The sequence below is a fragment of the Neolamprologus multifasciatus genome, chromosome 3, assembly GCF_963576455.1.
Source record: "Neolamprologus multifasciatus chromosome 3, fNeoMul1.2, whole genome shotgun sequence".
Lineage (NCBI taxonomy): Eukaryota > Metazoa > Chordata > Actinopteri > Cichliformes > Cichlidae > Neolamprologus > Neolamprologus multifasciatus.
In genome coordinates, this window is record NC_140441.1 from 39575272 (window position 1) to 39594541 (window position 19270).

Here is a 19270-nt window from a genome sequence, read left to right on the forward strand (position 1 = left end):
TAAGGAGGATGGTGTAGGTGACAGGACACAAACTCTAAATTACAATAAAATATTATTTAAAAAGTTGACCTGTGTGGCACTCGATATTCCGCATTATCGACATATTATATCAAAATAAGAATCAAATACAGTTTTTTTTAACCTTGTAGTCATGTGACGGGGCGAAGCCCTGCGCCCCAGTTACTCTGACTGCTCCCCCCTCATCACCTGAAAACACAAACAAAAACAATTTCACAACATCAAAATGTCATGTGTTAATAAAACAATGTAATGTAATGTAATTACTTTAATGGTATTAAAGTTGATTGGAAAATTGGAAAAATTGAAGAAATTAATTATTTAATTTTTACATATCTAAGAGAAACATACATTTACAAACATTTCTTAATTAAAAATTCTTTTTTTGTTTCAGATCGTTCTTGCTTTTATCATTTTAATTTATTGTATTTTTGTTTAAAATATTTATTGCATATTTTTTATTTTATTGCATTATATTAAAATTGTATCAATCTTTTAATTTCATGTCATTTAATTTTAGTTTGTTTAATTTTTATTTATTTATTATTAATCTCATTTAAAAATCTATAATTGTTTATAAAACAAACTTGTAGATTACTAAATTAAATGTAGTTTCATTTTAAATTTGTACATTCCTTCTATTCTAGTTGCTTACTATTATTTCCCATATTTTCACAACTGTTTTACACGCTTTTTTTAAAAAACATTTTAGAATTTCTCTCAGCCTAGTCCTAAGATCACAGAGAAGAATTCAGGAGAAAAGCATTTACTCTAGGAGAGCTGGAGAGTGCCATAGGAGGCCCTTAACCCATTCAGAGAACTGGTATCTGCTACTTTCTGCTTTGAGGAACAGAACAACAAAATGACTTCCAGAAGGACACTGGTGTGAATGTCTCTGACCAAACAACCAGAAACAAACTTCATGAGTGTTGCCTGAGAACCTGACATCCTTTAGTTTGCCTGATACTCAGTGTCCAACATTGTAGAGCAAGGTTGGCATTTGCCATAGATTACCAGAATTGTCAGGTCCATCAATGGCCTCCTGTGCTTTCCACAGAGAGCAGGTTCACCCTGAGCACATGTGACAGAAGGGAGAGGCTCTGGAGAAATCATGGAGGCCGCTATGCTGCCTGTAACGTCATTCAGGATGACAGGTTTGGTGGTGGGTCATTGATGGCCTGCATGGAGACACACAGACATCTACAGACTAGGCAACAGCACCCTGAGTGCCATTAGCTATCAGGCTTAAATCCCCGGACCCACTGTCAGACCCTACACTGGCACACTGGTGCACTGAGTCTTGGGTTCCTCCAGGTGCATCACAATGCCCAGTCTCATGTGGTGAGGGTATGCAGGCAGTTCCTGAAGGACGAAGGAACTGCATGCACAGGGGGGCCATCAAACTACTGAATACCATTTTGAGTTGTTGCAATGAAAAACAACTCTGGCAAAATGGTCTAAGCTGCCACATTATCTTACTTTGATTTCCAAGGTGCCCTTAAATTCCTTAAAATCTCTTCTTTCCTGACACATTTCCCAGTATAGATGTTGTTTATCTCGATGAGAGTTGATGTGTTTTCAAGGGTTTCCTTTAATGTTTTCCAGTTACTTCGTAGTTTTTTCATGCTTGACCTTTAAGCTGCTTTGTGTTTTATTAAATAGTTCATTGACCTCGCTGAACTTAAATATACAGACAGGAGGGAGACGCTTCTGCCTCTCATCCCCCATCTTTCAACGCCGTCCTTCACCTCCTCATATCTCCCTCTGTACACTGAAAACATCACGCAGCACTTTGTTCACCCCTGTTTGAACCGGACTGCAGACTTACCAGCGGTCAACTCTTCTGACTCCTTCATGTTAGAAAATAAACAGCCAATGAGGGCAGTGGGTCTTCGAGTGGTCAAACGGCTCTCGGGAGTTCAGCCGGAGCTCAATTAGACTGAAATATTTACATTTTTAGCAACAGTGAGAGCCAAAAGTTCATTTCCCCCTCTGAAGTGGGACACTCTGTACAGGAGCCGATCCACTGCTACCACACATCTGAACCAAGTATGCATTACAGCAGACTTTTCTCTCAGTTCAGGAATCCCATTCATTGGGATTTTACAGAAAAATATGGAATAATTACAGGGAAAAAGAACGCAGTTTGATAAAATTGGAAACTATAAATTTGATTTCCAATAAATGAAGAAAAAAAAGTTGAATAAGTTCATATTTATAGATTTTAGTGTTCCCTTTACCGTTTATTTGTTCCAGCGACTGTAAATAAAGTTTCCATGATGCAAATAGTAAGCACAACATTGCATCCAGCTATTTAACCTTACTGACCTCATCTGACACTTCTCTGAAATTCCCATGTCGTATTTGGCATGTCACCACTTCCTCCAAGTGATAAAACAGAAAAACAAAAAAAAAAAATAGACAACAACAGGTTTTCTGTACTTAAACTTTACTTTTAGCGAAATGTGCATTGACATGGAAAACTACAACCAGAGTAACCATATGGAGTACTCACAACCTCAGCTCAAGCTCTCCTTGTTAATTCGTTTAAAAGCAAAAAAAGTTTCTTAATTAAGTTTCTTAATCATGGTCAAAATGTTATACACCTCTCATTAACTATGGTCTCCATCTTGGCTGTGAGCACCTACATTTTTCTAGTCACGTTAAAGCCTCAGATATTGAAGAAATGGGGAAACAAGACGACTACACGCAGCAGTTTGTTGCTGATAGGTCAATATTTTTTAAAATAACATCCCTCACTTTTTGTATTTTGCTAGGGAAATGGGAAAAAGATGCAGCAATTTATCACGACGTGCAAATACACCTGGGACATGTGCACAATTATAACAAACTTGGATGTCAATATTTAGAATGACTTGATTTATTCATCAGCACAACCTGAAATGTCTTAGACAAGCTTTGTTGTAAATTCGTAAGATTGGAATAGTCTCCAGGCTTGTTGAAGACCAATCAGAGCTCTCCTTCTTTGTTGGCTGCCTTTTCTTCAGTTCTCTGTCAAGATGATCCCACACCACTTTAATAATGGTGATGTCCGGGCTCTCTGGAGGCCAACCTATGACTGATAGTGCTCTAATACGGGAAACTTAAGATACTAAAGGGCCAGACCCATCTCTCAGGTCTGTTTTCTGTTCGTTTTTTTTTTAAAGTCATTATTTTTAGATACTGTCTATCTGTTTTGTCTTCCACTTTTCCAGCTTCCTCAGTGTTTAAGGACAAAATACACACCAAGCTGAGATGTGCCAAGATTAGACTAGGTAAAAAAATAAAAAAGATTGAAAATCAGTCTTTTTATTTATATAACCACATCTATAAGGACCAGGTTCAGTCTCAGAAAGTTGGATGGAGAACTACTGCTCACAAACACTGACGTAAAAGCATACAAGGAAAGAAAACTCTCACTGAATTGCTTTAATACTGAAGAAGATGTAAAAACATGGAAATTTCCAGGTAAGTTCTGAACTGTATTTTTTCCCTTAATCTTAGTTGGATTTATGGATGTTTACAGTGGGGCAAAAAAGTATTTAGTCAGCCACCGATTGTGCAAGTTCCCCCACTTAAAATGATGACAGAGGTCAGTAATTTGCACCAGAGGTACACTTCAACTGTGAGAGACAGAATGTGAAAAAAAAATCCATGAATTCACATGGTAGGATTTGTAAAGAATTTATTCGTAAATCGGGGTGGAAAATAAGTATTTGGTCACCCCAAACAAGGAAAATCCCTGGCTCTCACAGACCTGTAACGTCTTCTGTAAGAAGCTTTTCTGTCCCCCACTCGTTACCTGTATGAATGGCACCTGTTTGACCTCATCATCTGTATAAAAGACACCTGTCCACAGCCTCAACCAGTCAGACTCCAAACTCCGCCATGGCCAAGACCAAAGAGCTTTCGAAGGACACCAGGAAAAGAATTGTAGACCTGCACCAGACTGGGAAGAGTGAATCTACAATAGGCAAGCAGCTTGGTGTGAAAAAATCAACTGTGGGAGCAATCATCAGAAAATGGAAGACATACAAGACCACTGATAATCTCCCTCGATCTGGGGCTCCACGCAAGATCTCATCCCGTGGGGTCAAAATGATCATGAGAACGGTGAGCAAAGATCCCAGAACCACACGGGGGGACCTGGTGAATGACCTGCAGAGAGCTGGGACCAAAGTAACAAAGGTCACCATCAGTAACACACTACAACGGCAGGGAATCAAATCCCGCAGTGCCAGACGTGTTCCGCTGCTGAAGCCAGTGCATGTCCAGGCCCGTCTGAAGTTTGCCAGAGAGCACATGGATGATACAGCAGAGGATTGGGAGAATGTCATGTGGTCAGATGAAACCAAAGTAGAACTTTTTGGTATAAACTCAACTCGTCGTGTTTGGAGGAAGAAGAATACTGAGTTGCATCCCAAGAACACCATACCTACTGTGAAGCATGGGGGTGGAAACATCATGCTATGGGGCTGTTTTTCTGCCAAGGGGACAGGACGACTGATCCGTGTTAAGGACAGAATGAATGGGGCCAAGTATCGTGAGATTTTGAGCCAAAACCTCCTTCCATCAGTGAGAACTTTGAAGATGAAACGAGGCTGGGTCTTCCAACATGACAATGATCCAAAACACACCGCCCGGGCAACAAAGGAGTGGCTCCGTAAGAAGCATTTGAAAGTCCTGGAGTGGCCTAGCCAGTCTCCAGACCTCAACCCCATAGAAAATCTGTGGCGGGAGTTGAAAGTCCGTGTTGCTCGGCGACAGCCCCAAAACATCACTGCTCTTGAGAAGATCTGCATGGAGGAATGGGCCAAAATACCAGCTACTGTGTGTGCAAACCTGGTAAAGACCTATAGTAAACGTTTGACCTCTGTTATTGCCAACAAAGGTTATGTTACAAAGTATTGAGTTGTATTTTTGTTATTGACCAAATACTTATTTTCCACCCTGATTTACGAATAAATTCTTTACAAATCCTACCATGTGAATTCATGGATTTTTTTTTCACATTCTGTCTCTCACAGTTGAAGTGTACCTCTGGTGCAAATTACTGACCTCTGTCATCATTTTAAGTGGGGGAACTTGCACAATCGGTGGCTGACTAAATACTTTTTTGCCCCACTGTATCTGTGCTGGTATCCACAGAATGTGTCTATGAGAAAAGTTATGACTAGGAGAACAAAGTAGTATGTCAAACAGTCCATGTTTTGGGTGTTTTTATGCATAAAAACAATAAAAATATAAGTTATTTGTTCACAACTAAACTTTCACTGTCTCCTACATCCCAAAACTGAGTTATGTTGAGTTATGTTTTTGAACTTGTGTGTGTTTGAAAATTGAAAATTTCGTGTGAAATATTCAAGATTTTCTTCACACGTACACAGTGTACATGATTCTAGTTAGTTATTCAAGCAGAGGAGTAGGAGTATAAAAGAAATCCCCCAAATTTGGGCACATCAGTGTTTTCTCTCAAATAAAATCAAAATGGAAAAAAATTAATTACTCAAATCGGGCAAAGTGGAGGTTTTTATCAGAGAAGCAGAGTTCAGTGGGAGTTCAGGCAATGGTTCTGGAGTTCACCCGAAGGTTAGACACTGTAGCACAGCTCAAGATGGGTTCACTCTGGGTTGATTGATATTAAGGAGAATAATTTGCTAATGATGAGCTGACGAACAGTTTATTGGAGGTTCAGCGGAGGGTGTTGGGTTCAATCAAGGGTCGAGTCAAAGCTCCAGATGGGTTTGTTTGAGGAGTTCTTGAGGGTTATGAAAACAGTCAAAAGTTCAGCTGCCGGTCATGTCCTCAACAGTATGTGTGAGGTTGTGTTTGTGTGCAGTACCTGGTACCTCCTGGATCACCACCTGGCTGAAGTCGCAGATGACGTCTGGCAGCAGGTATCGCCGTGGGTCTCCGATCTCGTATACCAGTTGCTCGGCGACAGTGCCGAAGGAAACGAGGCCACCGGTTTTGGGCGGTTTGGAGAGAACGAAGGAGCCGTCGCTGGAACATTCGACCACCGGGAAACCCATGTTGTCCCTGAGACCCAAATCAAAGGTCAGGCTTTGACTTTCTACTGAAATTGTTTCCGTTTTTAGATTTTCACTTTGTTGTTGCTCTGAATGACAACAGTATGGAAGGTCTTCGGTGTAGAAAATACATTTTAGGAACTCCTTAAGGTTTCACACCTCGTCTTGATGTGAAGGTTTTTAAGCATTTATAGTCCATAAGCCTGGAAGAACTTTAAAGACAACACATTTGTTTAATACTATAAAGCAACCCGTTTTTTTTTAAGTTTAGATACTTTACACTTTCTAAACAACAATAACTTAAGTTGTTAAGGCAAAGGTTGAAAGAAGGTTGGGGCAACCTGCTTTAGTACTTACTAACAGCCTCTTTGGCAGACATCACGGCCTTCATGTTTTTGAATTTTCATGTGTTATTCACAGTATGTTCATCCAGTATGTTCCTACCTCCTTGAGACTTTTGGGGTCTCAAGGAGGGGGTCTCAGTGGCATCTCACTGTGCTTATTTGAGAGATCTGATTTCTGTGTGCTTGAACATTAGCAACCATGGAAATAAACCATGGAAAAACCTCCTGAGGTAGTCCACTGTGGATTTGGAGGGTTTTCCAGCTTCTGATTTATGACACACTGATGTCTGCTTCAAGGATCTGCTGACCTTTAATTTAATGCATTCTTGCCTCTAATGGTGAAATATTTCTTTTGCCGCTGGCTGCGATACAAGCCCAAAGCATGATGGGTTTAAACGGTTGAAGAGGATTTTCTCTTCATGAAACTATGTGCACATCACTGCTAATTGTGGCTTAAAAGTTCTGTTTTACCTTCAATCAGTTTAATTCTATTTATATAGAACAACAGTTCCCACAGGAGCTTTATATGTTTGGGTAAAGACCCCACAATAATGCAGAGAAAAACCCAACAATCCAATGACCCCCTACGAGCAAACACTTGGAGACAACAGAAAGGAAAAACTCCCTTCCATAGTGAGGATAATTTGACTTTAATGATTTATACAGACAGAACAGTTAAGAGTCATTTTCCCCTTAAGCTCTTCCGCTGACATTGCACAAATTAAGATTAACAACCTGCAACCCCGACACGCTAATAAAAAATTAAGCTGCCTTTTTTTTTAACTGTAAGCTGAAAACAACAAACGTCAAGAAAAATATTTGATCTTTAACTTCATAGCTTTTGAATATCTACCCTTTTCCGATTGTTCACATTAAGTGAGAGAGTGGACCAGTGACCAGTGAAGGTTCATTACAAACTGAGAAGCAGAAAGGCCTAACTCAGGGGTGTCAAACATAGGGCCCCGGGACCAGAATCGGCCCCGCAAAGACTCAGATCTGGTCCACCACACAACTATAAAATATATGAAGGAGGGCATACTTTTTGGGGGTTTTAACTGTATTTTTAACCCTTTAAAACCGGTCGGAGCGGGCACGCTCCATTTTGCGTAACTAGTTTTAAATCCCTGTGGAACTGGAAACACGTAATAATAATAATAATAATAATAATAATAAGCGCAATAATTTTTTTGCGTATGAAACTGGAGGAGTTGTACTTACATTTTATGCCATCAGCTCTTCCTAGGTCACAGTTTCCTTCCACATATAGCTTTGCAAAAATTGCTTAAAAAGCACTTGCAGCAACAAAAACATAATATTCCAGAAACACGCTTTGCCGATCTGATCAGCTGTTCGTAACACTTCCTACTTTGGAATAGACGTCAGCGCGAACGATCGCATGTCCGCCATTACCTGCCTGCAACCAGAAGTGATGTCATTTTCGCTGAAAATGTAGTTTTATACCTTCAGGGCCATATAAGCCTATACTGGTGTTTTTAAAAGTCATGTTTGACTTTATGCTTTTCTGTATCTTTTCTGGGATGCTTAGAACTCAAATTGCACTGCTGGAAATAGTTTATTTTGATGCACATGCTGCTTTTTTTGTTGCAAATTTGCATTATAATATTTATTTTTGTTTTTTCTGCAGTATATAAAATTGGTGAATCTCAAAAATAAAACTATGAAGACACTCAAAATAAATTTTCTGTTGTTGGAAACTTTTTTGTATTTACAGTTTTGAGGGATAAGCCTCTTAAATTTCTCTAACTAGCAATATATGTAAAAAAAATGGTTCTATGGTAGGTCTTAAAGGGTTAAAGGTTTCACAGGGTATTCTGCTGATCATACAACATCAGTGGATAAACAAAATAAATATTCCTGCTTTTCACTGTCTACAATAGAAACCCATGAATCAACAAAACCTTTAATTTTTATAACTGCAGACCATGTGAGCTACCAGAATCTTTGGTGTAATTTTACACCAAAATTGTAATTGGTGTAATTTGGTGTAATTTATAATGTAGAAAAACTGCTGAAATTCACATTAACATATTAAATGTGCAGTTAAATGTCTCTGACAGAGTTTCACATGACCTAAGATCACTTAAGATCAAAGTGGGCTGTATATGTATATGTGTATCTCTACTTCCAAGCAGTTTAGGTAATATCATGCTGAAAGTTATCAAAGAGTTGTCAAAGTCAAGCCAGCAAAAAACTTTGTTGGAGTCTACGACTGAAACTGGATTTATTCTGAAACTGTTCTCAAAACTTTCATTCACAGTTTGTACTCAGTCTGAAAAGTAAAAACTTACCGTTTACTCATTTAAACCTTTTAAAGTGAAGAAAATAATTCAAACATTGACTCTCTGACCCCGTGAGCTGTATTCACAGATCTGGTTTGAGAAGTTTGTTGAAAACCATAAAATTCTTACCAATCGGAAACTTTATGCCAGTCTGTGAAGATGCCTCCTGTGCTCTGAGCGCCGCACTCGATCAGGTGACCTGCGAGACTGGAATACAGAAAACAACGACTATATACCAAAATGATCTGAATGATCTGGTTTAAACAGTATTTTCATCGCAAGCAAATATCATAAAAAACAATTTCAAGAATCATTTCTTTATCTTCGAACGTTTGTTCAGAATAGAAAATTTAATCACCAAATTTAAATTTTATTCAGTTAAATCCTGATTGTTTTTGTTGTCAACCTTATTTAGCTTTGTTCTAATTTGTGTTGTGTTTTTAACCCATATTATTAAATATTCAAATATTTCAGAGTTATTTTAGTTTTAATGCATTAAATTGTAATTGGATTTATTTATAGGTTTTTGAAACATTATTTTACATTTTTGTAGTTTTTTCAGTATTTTTTGGAACAAGTGTAACTTTCTTCTTGCTTTTAAATATTTAAATATTTTACGGTCTTTTAAAACATCATTTATCTTTCTCACTTTTTAAAAAAATATTTGATTTTCACTTTTTAAAAATACAGTTTGGACTTCCTCAAATGTTATTGTTATATTTTATATTAATTAATAATAATAAAATATAATCGTATTAACTGCATTATAAAAAAATTATAACATTATTTAAATTGTATTTATTTGCAAAAGCTTAATTGTAATATATGCAGCTTCACTGTTTGTGGCTTTTAACAGTTCGGAGTCTTAATTTAAATTTTTATTTTATTGCAACTTTTTGGTATTTTATTTGTTAAGCTTAATCTTAATTCACTACAGTTTTTGACCTACACCTAACATAGTGTCACAAATACCGCTGTCTGTGCGTGTGTGTTCATGCATGTCTGTGTGTGTGCGTGTCTGTGCATGTCTATGTGTGTTTCTGTGTGTGTGTTGTGTGTGTGTACCTTCCGGCTGCCAGCAGGTCGTAGTCGTTTCTCTCCCATCCAAACTGCAGCAGATAAGAAACACACACAGACATCACGTCTCTGGCGTCGACTCAAACAAACACAGAACAGATCGTTGGTAGAAGGTAAATAGATAAGTGTGTTTGAATCGAGTCTGCCTCAAGTGGCCACTAACGGAACTGCATCTGTTTGCACGCCTGCTCGTTCCTGACCCTCGCTGTGGCTCTCATGATGTCCAAAAGGGAAAGAAAAAACAAAAATGTGCAGCAGGATGACAAAGTGTGATCCCTTCTTGGAGAAATGCTGGAAGAATTCCAATAAATGTTAGAAATGAAAAACCTACAGCGTGCATGAGCGGCCCCAGGGCCACGGCGCTGTCCACACAGCGTCCCGTCACCACGATGTCCGCTCCGAGGTCAAGGCAGCGGCGGATAGGGATGGCCCTGGAAACGGAGACATGGCAGAGGTTTTCAGCAGTTGTTTGGGCTGCAGCTGAAATCTGTAACACGAAGCAGGGCGTCCGTACCCGAGGTAGGCATTCATGCTGTGCAGGGTTTTAGGCAGCTGCTGTCTGCCATTGCCGTCCGGCATCTTTACGTCAGACAGGCTGCTCCTCTGAGAGAAGAAAAGAAGAAAGGAGAGGATTAAACGTTTAATCAATCACACTAAATAGGGAGTGATGATGTCAGAGGAGGCGCATTACATGAGGCATTAGGTCATCACCAGTCACCACGGCAACCTTGAGTTCAAGGCCGGCCTTCTTGGTTACTTCCTGTATGGCTTCAGCGCAGGCCAGAGGGTTCACGCCACCCGCATTACTGACCACGCGGATACCTGATGAGAGAGATTGTCGTTCATCACGAGATCAACAGTTGCTATGGAAACACACTTCCCGCTGTGCTGTTTACTCACCTTTCCTGTGGATGTCATTGATGAACGGAGCCAGAGCAACCTGGACAAAGTCTGGAGTGTAACCGAGGTTCTGCAAGAGCAAGAGTCAGATGTTAATGCAGAGGTGGGGAGAGAGGTGAAGCAGCGCTGCTCCCTGCAGGCACGGAGCTGCAACAGCAGGCAGAAAACCCTCCTACAAACCCCGTTTCTCCTCTTAGAGCTGGGGTGTGCGACTCCAGGCTTCGAGGGCCGGTGTCCTGCAGGTTTTAGATATCACCCTGGGTCAACACACCTGAATCAATTGACTGGTTCATTACCAGGCCTCTGGAGACCGCTTGATGGATTACGGCTACTGTAGTCAGAAGCCTTGCGGAATAAACTCCGCTTCACATCCCAAAGTCAAACAAACACTGTTTGACTTTTTAACTGAGAGTTAAAAACTGTCTAAATTCTTTCATCTTTAATACAATGATCAGTGTTGCTGCTCTACCAGGTGTAACAATCAAGTTTAACATCCAGGCATCAATGAAAACAGAAATTATTAAACTTAAGGGAGTTAGAAGTTAGCAGGAAGTTAGCTCGCTAGTTTCCACCTAAGCATGATATACCATGTTCTGACCGAGAGATTTCTGAAAAACGTACAGCTCTGTTATCACTTCCAACATTAAATAAGACAGAAAACTAAACAGCAGTGATGTTTGCAGGGTTACTGAAGTTGGACTAGCTGGTAAATAATGATGTACTACATGATCGCTAGCGACACAGCTATGTTAGCATAACATAAACAGTGAGGCTGGAGGATGAATGCTAACTTTTTTCCACTCATAAAAGCCAACGTGAGGGTTCCTGATGGTTAGTGAGAAATGCATTCGCATGGCAGGATGCTGTAAACGGACCAAACTTCAGTCCGGAGAACAACTGAGATAATTCCTCCACAATACAGCAGTATCTTTATTTAGATACAAAGAAAATGACGGAAAGTCATAAATATACTGCAACAACATGAGAATAGAGCAGCTGCCAGAGAATTCAACATTAATGAATCAATGGTACAGAAGTGGAGGAAGCAAGAAGAATGAGTTGAGTAAAGTTTGACTTTTCTGACTGGTTTGTTTTGCTTAATGCGCCTTATGTATGAAAACAGACCCGCTCATTGACAGTGCATCTTATAATTCAGTGCGCCTTATGGGCCAAAAAATACGGTAAGTTTATCATTTTCAGTGTTGGGACTAACGCGTTATTAAGTAACGCGTTACAGTAACTACGTTATTATTGTGGTAACGAGCACGGTAACTAGTTATTATGCCAAAATCAGGAACGCGTTAGTCGTTACTGGGATTTAGATAGGGTTGTTACTCGTTACTTCGTGTGGTGGCTATCGCGGAGCTTCCACAGATTCTGTAACATTAGCAAGTGGTGGAGGCAGCAGGTGGATGAGGGAAAGGGAACGCAGAAGGAAAAGAGACCCGAGGCGGCCGCCGGTCCAAGTGTGAACTGAACTTCAGGTAAGAAGTTATGACCTGCAGTCTATCTGGGTCAGATATAAACCAAGTTTAGGTGGAGTTTATTTTCGTTATTCTGACTTTTTCCGTACTGCGTACTAGCTAGCATGACGGAGTTTCTATACAGCTGGGTGGGTGCTATGAAGTTAATGATGTTGAACTTTATTTTGTTCATAAGTTAGAGTTGCCAACCGTCCCGTCTGGTATTCAGAGAAAATATTGCGCGCTTCTTATTGAGGTGAAAAGGAACAGTTTGTCCCGTAATTCAGCTACAATGAAAAAGACACAAAGCTTGAGTTATTCTGTGTCTTTGCTGCACAGCTGCCTCTTCTTCTTTCATTCTCCCTCCTCCCTCTCCCGTTTCTACTTCAATCATGAAACTGATCAATGATCAGCTGATCGTCTCTCTTGTTTGTTTATCGCCCACTTTGCGCCAGAAACAGGAAACCAGCCGATGTTGCGTTAAACAACAGCAGCACGTTTAAGCTTGATCAGCTGTTGTTAGAATTTATTTAATATTAATTTCTAGTATCAGCTGATGTTTGCTGGAGCCACAGCTGTAAAAAAGCTGCTGGTCATGATGTCGGTTTGGTTATCTGGTGAGAGGGAAACATGAAGATGAAACCAGGAGATGTCCTTACTGAATCATCAGAGCTGAACAGGTGATGGAGAAACAGGTTTACCTTTTAGGTGACATGAATGAGTTGAAGGGAAGTTATGAACTGTTTCTGAGAGACAAATAACCCCAGGATCCTTTTTAGGTAGTTGACAGCTGGTAACTGTGCAGGGGCGGGTCTAGCAAAGTTTTGCCAGGGGGGCAGGTAGGGGATTAACAGGAAGAGGTGGGCACAAAGAAGTACTTTTCTTTCTTATTCTCATTTAAAATGTCTAGCTTTTAAAAAATAATTATCTGAATCTTACAACAAAGGATTGATAGATTGATACATATATACCATCAGAACAGTGTACATCACTGTCACAACAGCGTTTGTTTTCATTCAAAGGCTTTATGATTTTTCCTATAATGGTGGGCCAGTCTCTAGTCAAAATGCCCGGGCCGATTTTTTTGTCCCAGTCCAGCCCTGTATGCAGCTCATCTGCAGTCTGGTGTTACCTACATCTTCCTATTCAGAAGGCAGAATTTCTGAGTTCTGAGTACAATCAAAGCACCACGACTGCAGTTTTTGTGTTGGATGTAAAAGGCACACATGACGCTGTGACGTAGGCTAGAATCATGGCAGCAGTCAATGATGGTCCAGGTGTGGGATTTCTCTCGTGGAAATATGCACATTATCTTTTCCTTTCTATTGGTAGGTGGCACAGTGCACTTGTGGCAAGTAAGCAGCTAGAAGACTGGCAAAGTTATGGAAGCAACACATTAACAAGAGAATTCTGAGTAAAACCAAAGTTACTTTCCCTAGTAACTAGTTACTTTGAAAGTAACGAGTAACTTGAAGTAACTGAGTTACTTTTGATAGAAGTAACTAGTAATGTAACTAAGTTACTATTTTAAAGTAACTTACCCAACACTGATCATTTTACAATAAATCTGTAAACCACACACGTTTTGTTTGGACTCCATAGGTAACTCACTGATTGTGCGTCAGTGGCTATTTTCAATGTGAACTTTTACAAAAATTAAATGTATAATTTTTAAGCTAGAAAAAACTAAATAAAAAATCTTCCCTGAAGTTTTTAACACAAGCAGCTGCATGAATATTTTGATATATTTTAGCACTGTGTGTATATGTTTATAAAGATGTTCATTTAAATTCTTCTTTGATTTGTTTTTATATTTCTGTATCTCTGCAGGTGGTAAAAACTTGGTTATGGAAATGCAGGAACTCACTGGCATTTTGGTTTTGGCAGCGGTGAGCAGAGACATGGTGATCTCACTGAGGTAGTCAAACACCAGAAAGTCCAGCTTCCCGTTGTAGATCAGCTGAGGCACTGAAAGCACAGGAGAAGAGGCTCAGCAGCAAAGCACAAATACTTCGATGACAGCTGCACCGACTGAAACAGCTCACTCTGAGGCTCCTCTAAACCCTCCGAAACCAGCTGATGTTTCTGTTTTTTAATACAAACGTCACAGATTCAATTTCCTGCAGTGGTGATTTTTTTAATACACGGCAGTTTAAGGTAGGAATGTCTTTATTTAGGTAAAAGAACCCCCCCCCCCCCCCCCCAAAAAAAAAAAAAAAATCATCTCCCTGCCCCTTAATATGCACATGTGCTGCTCCTACGTCAAGTAACGATTTAAAACAGCACTGGGAAGCCCACCAGGATGACAACAATACCCCATCAGCCTTTTACGACTGAGGGGTAATAAAAAGTATAAAGGTTTAGTATAAAGTATAGTATAAATGCTCTGTGAAGCAATTTGGTGAGGGAAAATGTTAAATGTGCTTAATTATTACATTTTACTTACTTACTTGACAACAAACGAAAGCCAAATAAAGGCACCCATCACCATCTACGTAAAACCAAAAACTGCAACAATAATAACAATAAAAACAATAACGTTTTACCCTTTTTTTTAGCTACATCTACACGGCGTTATCGTGATGGAGGGTGACGTGATGGCCTACCTGAGGTGGCCGTGTCCCCCCAGAACCCGGAGGCACAGCCGATCCGGACCGGCTCCCTGCGGCTGTAGATCGCGTAGCCCCGGGTTCTGGGTCTGTTTCGGTGCTCCGGGCCGGATGACAGCGCAGCTGAGGAGCGCAGGCGCAAAAAGTTTCCGCTAACACTGAAACTGACGCTCTCTTTTGCGCCTCTGCCACAAGAGAGCCGCCCGAAGGGCGCAGGCGCGGCTCGGAGTATCTGCGGAAAGTTGGACATCGTGAAAAAAAATTATTTATGGAGCTAAAGTGCGAGAAAACTGAGAAATCCACTCAGACAAGTTCAAGGTGCACCGGTACAACTATGAAAACAGTCCGACGGGAAACGCGTCACAGTTGTTCCGCTCATTCCGGATGATTTCCTGTTTATTTTGGATGCAAGAAAAGAAAAAGCTTTACTGTGGTTCGGAAAGGAAAACATAACTTTTTTTAATTTGTAATTTTTATCATATTTAATTAATTAAACAAATGTAGCAAGTAAGTAAATGAAAGAAAACTTAAATTTACAATAGTACACAATAACGAAGAGAATATAATACACACACACACAGACACACACAGACATATATATATATATATATATATATATATATATATATATATATATATATATATATATATATATATAATGTCCAATATTTCAATTAATATCACGTGATACGTGCAAGTGTCATTAATGAAACATTCTATGATACACAATCTTTTTATTATTATTTATTAAATTTGGGTAGTGTATGTTTATGCCAAGTAAATCCAACTCAAATTAAAAAAAATGTTATTTAGCAATGCTTGATGCAATTTGAGTATATTTCACTCAAATAAGAAATAAAAGTTTTATTTAGGTTTCTATAGCAGCATCTGCCCTTCTGTTAATATTCGTCAGGGTGATGTGACTTTGACACCCGATGCAACGTTGTTTAGAGAACATGTCATATAACATCAGTCTAAATTGGAAATTTTAAACTCATTTTAGCTTTTAAAAACTCAGCCCTTCTGGGATTCCCGAGCAAACAGAGATACATAATGAGCCTGCCCAGCGGGTGTCCTTCTTGTTCTCCATCCATCCATTCTCTTTTCACTTATTTTCTTACTCTTTCACTTATCCTTTTGGGGTTCTGGAGCCTTTTCCAGCTGTCTTAGGGTGTGAGGCAGGGTACACCCTGGAAAGGTCGGCAGTATGTTACAGGGCTAACACATAGACACAGACAATTTGGGCAATTTAAAGTTTCCAATTAACGTATCCCCACTAACAGCATGTCTTTGGACTATTGGAGGAAACCGGAGTACCCAGAGAGAACCCACACAAACATGGGGAGAACATGCAAACCCCGGCTTTATGGTGGCAGGGAAATTCTTGCTGTGAAGCAACAACCTCAACCACGGAACCAGTGGAGGATTAGTAACTCTACCCTGAGCTCATCACTATCTCTTAGGCTGAGCTCAGACACCATTTAGAGAAAGCTCATTTTTCCTATTTGGTCTTATTTTGTCAGTCAAAGGTGAGGGTAAGAACGAAACCGAGAATCTACAGCTTCATTTGCAACATTTTTTTTTTTTTACCACAACAGACCAGTAAAGCTTTTGTATCACTGCAAATGCCAACTTTTCACAAAGTTAAATTGTAGCTAGTTCATACTAATTCCATTTGCAGTATCCCAGGCTCGTCCCCATTCATAAAACTCTTTATCCCCCTAATGACTTCTGCAATTCAGTTTTCTTCCTACAGCATGACAGTTTTCCTGCTCTGTGTAGAAACAGCAGTGGAAGAACCAGACGGCTGGGTACACTCAGCCAAACTGCTGACTCCACTGCCACACAGTGCTCTTTAGTATCAACCGGTAGTGCATTTTGTATCAGAAAAAAAATCAGGATCCCAGCAAATCTCAACACCAGCACTTCTGTTATTGCCAGAATCATGTGGAAAGCCCTTTGCCTTGATTGGTCAACCCGCTCCTTGTTTCCGCCCACTTCCCCTGGCCCCGGACGAATCAGAGTGTGAAGTACAGACAGGCAGCAGAAAGAAATAAGTAATATGCAGATGCCCATGTTGGAGAAAAATGGTATTGCAGGAAAATTTGGCCAGTACAAGTGTTCCACCCCCATCCACCCAAAGCCCACCACCCAAACACAAACAGTGATGATGTTTCTAATCTTGATCCCCTGAGATTCTCGCAGATGCCTGTAGGTGATGGGGTGAACAACAGCCAGATAGCGCTCCAAACAGGTCAGGAGATGAAACATAACCTGTACAGGTAATGTAATGCTGGAGAAATACTGCCCTAACACAAGCAGTGTGTTATTACCATTATATTTGTACACATTATTGAACTAACAGAGACTCCAAAAATCTCTAGTCAGAGTGGCTCATTGTCATCCCTGCAGGTGTAGAGCGCTGACGGAGCCAACGCTGGAAACCCATGTAGAGGATGAGGATGTAGAGCAGTAAGAGGAGGAGGATGCTGCCGACGGTGTAAATTGTATGCATTACTATGCTGGATGCTGAGTGTTGGCATGCTAAGTCAGAAGAAATGGAGGTGTTGTTGGAGTTGTAGGAAAAAAGAGGTGGAGTAAAACTGAGGGAGGACGAGGAGTCGATGGATATGACCTATGGAAGACAGAAGAAGAAAAACAAGAGTAAAATATGGATTAATTGTATGTAATTTGGTACAGCAAACATCCTAAAGATCACATTCCAGGAGATGAACAGTTACTCTAAGAGAGCTTAACCCAACAGCAGGACGGGTATTTGCTCCTTTGTGCAAGCAAGAACAGGACGAGCACTGTCAGAGCTACTAAATAACCTCCAGCAGGCCTCTGGTGTTAATCTGACCGAACATTCAGAAAAAGATTTCATGAGTGTTGCCTGACATCCTCAAATGGGCCCTCTACTCCCTGGATATTGTAAATAACTATATGAACTGCAAACACATCATAATGAACCAATATTGTGTGTTTCATTTATGGCACAGCTTTATTCTGTTGGACCTAGTTTACAAAAATGTTACACTAAACGTGCTGGCAATAAAAGAAATAAGAAAAATAAGTGAGGTGTACTAAATCAATTATGTGGAACCTGTTGACAAAGGAGAACTGTGTAAAACAAATTAAGCATAAGTTTGGTGAAAATGCAATGATTTAATTAATCAAACTTAATTTTAACATTTGACTACTACCACTAAGAAATGTGTTCAAAAGACCAATGATTAGAAATGTAACCTGTAAATATAGTTCATATAACATAAATAATTAAAGTAGACTAGAGTATCTCTTGTTGATCACCAGTAATTTTTTTACTGGTTCAGTTCACCATAATTTTGTTATTGTAATGCAATTTCATTGATTTCGATTACCTTTAAATCTTTACTTTTATCTCATATAATAACATTTTGACATTTTGTAACATTTTGACAAAAAAATTACTTAAATTCAATGTTTTAGTGTAAGGTATCCCCTTACTTAACACATTACTGAGTCCTATCAGTACAGATATCCAGCTTGTCCCCCCATTGAGACTGTGTTTTCACAGTGTTCCATTAATTTGTTTCAGCAGTGTAATTTGTTCAATTTCTAAAGCGATGTCATGACACGACAGCGTAGGAGTGTGGACAGAACAAGCAAAGCAAGCAACAGCAAAGTTAAGGAGATGTCCCGTCTCTCTATACATTTCAATGAAAGAATTTTTTAAAATAAAGGATGTGATGCTATAGTGTCTTATAATTCTCTGCCATGTTTTGACTCTGAATGAAAAGTGTTTAGACTTGATTAATTGCAAACCTGCTGTTTGCCTTTCCTGTGAGTGTCTCCTGTTCACAGAAGCTGGTGTTTGTCAAACGGGATGAATGGTATAGATCTGAGTTTCACAAAACTGCAAAATAAAGCACATAAAATAATTTTTAACTTTACATCCACAAATGAAGAAAATAGTATTTTCATTGAACTTCCATGCTGGATTGAACAAATATGTCAAGTTGTATCACAAAAACAAATCAGAAGATTGTAGAACAAAATACTAGATTTTCCACATGGTACTTTAATTAAAACTCAGAAAATAATTTTGTTAAATATGTGCATATTTTGCACTTACAAAATCTTCTCAACCTATCTATCTTTTTTAGAGTTTTACTTGCAGCATTTATTACGACAGTCAGCATAGTGATTGCCCGATCCCTGCCTTGTTTCCTGCATTTGATGCATTAAGTAATTATTTGATGGGTTAGGGGTTTAGAGTAAGCATATTGTGTCAGGCTTCCAATTGTGCCATGTGTACACAGCAGGTTGGACTAGCAAGACTAGCCACATGAAATGATCCCTTCTTCTTTACTCTTTTACTGAATTCATTTTTATGCATGCAATTGGTACATTGGTACTTTTTAAATGCCTCTTAGTACACTTGAAAGTAGACAAATTCAACATGACTGGTTTGTAGGTGGGTCATGATGGTTTAGCATAACCATGGTGGGATGCACAAACCTCTACAGGCTAGGAAACAGTACTCAGACT

At 39.5% G+C, this 19270-nt stretch overlaps 1 protein-coding gene, 1 long non-coding RNA gene and 1 pseudogene across 2 annotated transcripts in view; 1 reads left to right on the forward strand and 2 right to left on the reverse strand.

Moving 5' to 3' along the window:
- LOC146523123 (uncharacterized) overlaps positions 1–15097 on the reverse strand; it is a 40212-nt gene extending 25115 nt beyond the window's left edge. Inside the window, exons 1-10 of the mRNA XM_085148974.1 lie at positions 14738–15097; positions 13999–14099; positions 10669–10738; positions 10460–10590; positions 10283–10371; positions 10100–10199; positions 9757–9800; positions 8821–8898; positions 5861–6057; positions 143–207 (exon numbers count right to left, since the gene is read on the reverse strand). Coding sequence (XP_085005100.1) covers positions 143–207; positions 5861–6057; positions 8821–8898; positions 9757–9800; positions 10100–10199; positions 10283–10371; positions 10460–10590; positions 10669–10738; positions 13999–14099; positions 14738–14990 — 1128 coding nt within the window. The 5' untranslated portion in view covers positions 14991–15097. The remainder of the gene's footprint in view (positions 1–142; positions 208–5860; positions 6058–8820; positions 8899–9756; positions 9801–10099; positions 10200–10282; positions 10372–10459; positions 10591–10668; positions 10739–13998; positions 14100–14737) is intronic.
- The window catches only part of LOC146523122 (uncharacterized), a 140532-nt gene that overhangs the window by 31295 nt on the left and 89967 nt on the right, over positions 1–19270 (forward strand). The window lies entirely within an intron of this gene.
- Positions 15504–17727, reverse strand: LOC146523124 (uncharacterized; annotated as a pseudogene).